The sequence below is a fragment of the Colias philodice genome, chromosome 18, assembly GCF_061535455.1.
Source record: "Colias philodice isolate Cphi_HAF_F1 chromosome 18, ilColPhil1 Martin Lab GWU primary, whole genome shotgun sequence".
Lineage (NCBI taxonomy): Eukaryota > Metazoa > Arthropoda > Insecta > Lepidoptera > Pieridae > Colias > Colias philodice.
The window spans coordinates 1,761,092-1,767,091 of NC_143103.1; the positions used below are offsets into that span (position 1 = coordinate 1,761,092).

General features: G+C 31.8%; 1 protein-coding gene across 1 annotated transcript in view; it reads left to right on the top strand.

The window, feature by feature from the left end:
* Positions 1-2,970, top strand: part of side-VII (sidestep VII transmembrane protein) — a 32,213-nt gene extending 29,243 nt beyond the window's left edge. The window contains exons 15-17 of the mRNA XM_089706842.1: positions 1,772-1,918; positions 2,553-2,691; positions 2,755-2,970. Of these exons, the coding sequence (XP_089562968.1) occupies positions 1,772-1,918; positions 2,553-2,691; positions 2,755-2,786 (318 nt within the window). The 3' untranslated portion in view covers positions 2,787-2,970. The remainder of the gene's footprint in view (positions 1-1,771; positions 1,919-2,552; positions 2,692-2,754) is intronic.
* Positions 2,971-6,000: the final 3,030 nt, after the last annotated feature.

Sequence of the window (6,000 nt, forward strand, 5' to 3'; positions counted from 1 at the left end):
CAGTTAAGAAAAAGCAACAGAAATTACAGTACCCACTAATACAAAATAACAGTGAGTTTAGTTGCTCTGTTATAACATGCCCTATAACTATTAAATCCTACAAGCAGAACAATAGCATTTAGAACTATTCAAGATATGAGTAAATTAGTACTTCCTCTATTCCTCAGATGCAACTAGTTAATCATTAGCTTACCTAGAACAATGCAAGTTAGAATTACCTTGACTTAATATGACCTATTCAGTATTCGTATCTGGGCATGCATTTTTTACTTACATATTCACTATTAATTTAACATCTTAAACGAGATTTCCATCTGAGTCTATTAATGTATTAAGTTATTCATAATTATTTATTTTAGGTTTATAATAATATGTATTATCTGTTTTATTATATTGTTACTTTATATAATTTATGCTATAAATATATGTAAGGTAATAAAATTTATTTTTCCCAACGCAATAATTTTTGCTCACCCAAATGTGTTTTCCTTGTTCAAATCAATGGTAGTCTGTAAGAGATCGCTGTCTAGCGATAAGGCCGCCATTTGTACTACGTTTTTTTCTGTGTTTTATGTAAATCTTGTGTGTGTGCAATAAAGTAGGTATTATTATCTATCTATTGTTTTTTGTCGCTATTATAGCCATCGTCAGTATTTTCGCTACATTTTCTTTATTCCTCATGAGGTTATACCTATTTAGTTAGTAGTCCGTTCCCAGAAGATCAGGATTTCAATCTATTCAATAAACTCTATCTACTTATGTACATTCCGAAGCTGTTTACGGCAAGATCGGATCACGGTTTAACGTCTGTGTATCCGGTATCGAATACAAACTGATACTATAGACATTAAATACTAATGAGCTGTTTTCCAAGTTAATTGTAATTGTTTAATAAGGGTGCAGGTAATTCGCGAGGATTAGAATTACAAGCATCAATTAACAATGTTATAATATTTTAAAGTTATTCCGTTGGATCGATATACCCATGATTATTATAGCTACTTATGTATTAATATGATACATAGTGATGTATGAACATGATGTATCTAGTTGTAATTTTTTATACTAGACACCGGTTTCATGATTATTTGTTCGCATGGGTTACCTCAATTATTCTTACGATTTTTATCTCTTGCTTTCCTCATGTAGGACTGCATTGATATCATCCTCTTATCGGATTCTGTAGTGCGACATAGTTTTATTTAAATATAAAACGATTAATCAAACTTGCAGATTTTCAGTACTGTGAAGCATTGTAACCATCCAGTGCTTAATTGACTGACCGGTTGGCTTGGTTGGTAGTGGCCCTGCTTTCCAAGCCAGAGGTCGTGGGTTCGATTCCCACCCGGGGCAAATATTTGTGTGATGAACATAATATATGTTTGCTCTGTGTCTGGGCGTTAATTATCTATATAAGTATTTATTTAAAAAAATATATATATGTATGTTTATCAGCCATCTGGTTTCCATAACACAAGCGAAAGCTTAGTATTGGATCAGATCGTGCCGTGTGTGAAAATTGTCCTGAATATAAAAAAAATAATTGTCTGTAAAGTCGGTTTACTGACGATAGTTGAACGTGACAACGTCCGATTGTGCTTCTTTGTCGCTCGTTCCGCGCTCTCGCTTACACTTCAAGCCTTACATGGAACGCCTCAAAGCGAGGTAACGCCGCATTAGTCATGTTTTTTCGTGCGTGAAGGCTCTATCTAATTATAAGACGTTGTCACGTCAAAAGATTATAGCCTCTATTATCTACATACACCCTTAGATGGAATACTACCGCCAGCAGCAAGTGTCCACGATCTCCCCCCCTCCCGGCGCGCGCGCGCGCGGCTCGGTGGCCGGCGTGCGCGCGCTGCCCGCGTACTGTGCGCTGCGCACCACCACACCCACACCCATGCAGGGGGATGCCTCGGTAAGATACTATATTATCTATACTAATATTATAAAGCTGAAGGTCTTATATATCACACTAAGACCAACAGATTTATAAATGAGACATTTATGAAGAATATTTTTTTTCTATTATTTAAAAAAATGTTATTGATATATATTTTTTTTATGTTGTGATTAAGAGTGTTCTTTATTATGTTTGTTATTACTGCATGTTGTGTTTATCTTTCGGATTATGTGTATTTTTTCCACATTTATAGTCTATTTTTCCCACAGATTTTAGATTTAGAATTTCTGAATTAACCCATAAAATGCGCGAACCTAACTATAGTGTAGTATATATACAGACATGAATTTGATCATGTAATTATTACGATAAATAAGTAGCTTGTAATTGAACGATTCACGTAATAACACAACTGAAAGCTAATTTTGATTCCTAGGTCACAAATTCTTACTAAGAATAAAGTAATAAATCACATCTTATAATTTACTTTCTGAATAATATGTATTATGTACCTACTAATGTAGTAGGTACATAATACGTTTGCCAGCTTTTTATAACTATTAGGTACTTTAATTTATATTATAAAATTCAACTTTTAAATATAAACCTCCCATTATAATACTATATTAATGAGACATACCATCCCCAGTCACAGCAAGGCATCCCGCCGCCCGCGGGCTTCGGCTCCGGCTCATGCACGCTCCCGCGCGGCTCCACAACCGAGCGCTGCATCCCGCTACACCACTTACGCACACTCCCACGCGCCCTACCCACACCACTACCGCGACACACACACACACAACACACACAACTCGCACACACACAACTCGCACACACGCAACACCCGCACACACAACACCCGCCCCGCGACACGCCGCTCTGACAGACCACGCAGCTATAGGACAATGGACTGTAATACGTAGTGCAACGGTTTCGGTGGACTGTGTTGTCAATAAACGTGTTGAAACTTTGTTGTTTTATTTCAAGGGATGTGTTGTGAGATGGTCTACGTGTTGTGAGAATTGGGGTTGATTTATTTCAGTGAATTAGCATCCGCACGATCAAATGTCAGTGATCAAATATATTTATAAGTTTTGTTTAATAAAAATGTGTTCATTACAATATGACGATGTTTATATTTTTTGTGACCTATTTTTAATTGCTATGTTAAAATTGATTCTATTTAAAGTAAGGCCAGCAACGAAAGCATCCTTATAATATTTAATTTTTAATGATTTACTGACAAACCTATTCACTGCCATAAGTTTCAGTGACTTTTCTAATATCAATTTCTCTATATCGAAAATAATTTTATTTCATATTATGTGCTACCTAATGAATTGACTTCAGTTGCTGACCTTACTTTTCGTTATACCTACCGGCCTTTCCTAAACAAAAACAAAATATTTCAAGAAAAAATCACTTTTGTGTGAATATATTCGATTACACTGAAAATATTTTCATTTCAACCCAATCAAAGCAGTAGGCAACTATTATATGAAAATATACTCATATTCCAAACTATCACAAAGGATTCGATATGTTTAATATTCATTCGAAGGATATATTTTCAACCGAAACCGTTCGGAATATTATAACCAAATAGTTAGGATAACTAAAAATTGAACTCGTTTGTAAATGTAATGTAAATATTCCAGTAATTAGATAATTATGAATACGATTTTGTTTCTTTCTTTTAGTGAAACGGTTGTGAAATTTGTAAATTATAAATACATACCGATAACATTTGTTTTATAATTAAAAATACATGTATAATTATGGTTCGTTAAATTTTAGGCAAGACAGGCTGTAAGTTTCTAAGGGCTTTCAAGTAAATACGAACGCGAGATAATTTAGACAAAATAATTAATGTATAAAAGTAGGTATATGGAAATTACAGCTCTCTTACACTTTCAATTAATTTTATCTAAGCCAGAAAGAGACGAAATAATTGAATTTATTGAGAAAAGAGTTATTTACGTCACGTTACGTGCATTTACATCAAACGAACATAGAGCTAGAGCTAGAGCAAGAGCATTATTTCGTGATCTTTTAGTGTAAACGAAAACTCGTATTCAGTGTTGTTCAGTATTAACACATTACATCTTTTCGAATGCACTAAGAATAACGATAGAATGCTCTACGCCTGTATAGAATGCTCTACGCATGAGCAATCGCTCGTTTAATCTAAATGCGCTGTAAGAGTAAATATTCTCTCCTAAAACTCAATCTGGTTGAAAACTATAAGCAGTTTACCGACTTGATTTTATGTCATAAAAGAAGGCCCTTAAAAACCTAGAGCCTGTACTTGTGTTAAATATCATAGTGAAATTTAGAAAATAATTAAATTCGCATTTTAAAATCATTACTTTCGCTTATAATATTATAATGTACATAAACGAAATAATTATAACCATAGTTATTAAATTGTGATAATACGTTAACATTGTATTATAAATAAATCTATACCACACTTTAAATGCATATTTTTTTATCATAAAGTAATTATCATTTGCTTATGATCATTGTTGGTGCAATGGTATGGGAAATTGAATTAGGGAACATTTCTACGAGTATTTTGTGAAACATGAATCCCTATGTGCCTTTCCACACTTGTCATAAGTTCTAGGTATTGATCCTGAGACTCTGGGTTAACCTTAATAAATTCACAATAAATATAATTAAATTAAAACTTTTATTGTTTATCACATAATAAAAAAGTCGTTAAATATTATAAATAATAGGTAATATATGCAATGGACTAGTTAAATTTTAGGATTTTTAGTAAATTCATAGTGTTAAACTGAAAATATGATTTAAATTGTGGTATTTATTATGACATAATTATATCAATTTGTCCGTTAAGGAAGACTTTGTATATACAACGTTATGATATAACAAAATTTTTGTATAATACAGCTACTCCTATAAGTGGTTAGGAAATCACGAATGTTATAAATTTTAAGAATTTTACTTATAAATTATTTCATAGTTTGCAAATTACAGATTGAAAGTGAGTGAAAGAGATTCGTTGTTAAATTATTATTAATCATACTGTTAAATTATTAAGTTATTTGTTAAAGTATGTGGTCTTTTTCTGTCACAAATTAGGTTTCTTGTTCAGTTAGATATTATTTTTACTGTATAATATTATGTTTATGGTATTTTCTCTAATTGTTTTAATAATACACGTGTATAAGCAAAAACTCTACTTAAAGGTCAGCGAAACAAAATCACAGCTGGCGTATACATCACTGCCATTACTTACTAATTAATTATTTAATAAATATAAACGGACGTAATGAGTAATGACAAATGATTAGAGATCAATAATCCTAATAATAAGTACAATAATCCATAACAATACTATATTTCTTTTCTTCAATATTATTTAGAGCTTCACTCAGAATTAAAGTGAAGTTCTAAGTGGCCTGGCACTTGGAAAGACGACAAACACATTTCACATCCGTTTCATGGATCTATTTTCTTTAAGGTTTTACTATCTGTGTCCTTTCAAACCAAGAGTATATGAATTGTCGCTGAAATATAATATCGAAAAGCTTTTCATTGAAAACTGCAAACCACATTAAGAAGCAGTAATTAATAGTATTTAGGCATAAAAATTCATTTTAAATTAATGCAAGAAATCATTGACTTTGAAAAAACTAACATAATATTATATTTAAAATCAAAACACCAAAGAACGCATCAGTTTAAAAGAAATCATTTTGGAGAAAATTCGACCACATACTTTCTACCTAGAAAGGAGCACACTCTTACAATAGATCAAAATAATGTTTGAAATTAATATGATTCTTTACAACGCTCCAAATGAATGCCTCCATAAATACAATTGCAATTTCGAACCCGTAATGTACATTAATCGCTCAGAAATCACGCAAGACTAGGCAAGAATTCTCATTATTTTTTGTGTTTAAAAGTAGATAATAAATCTATTAATATTGATTTTGTATTTATAGATATGAAATATCTAATTTTGTTGTCGTCAAAGGTTTATAATAAGAATTTTGTTATAAATGGAATTTGTAAATAGTTTGAATGAGATCTTTTGTCGAGGGTGATTTTCAATAAAATAT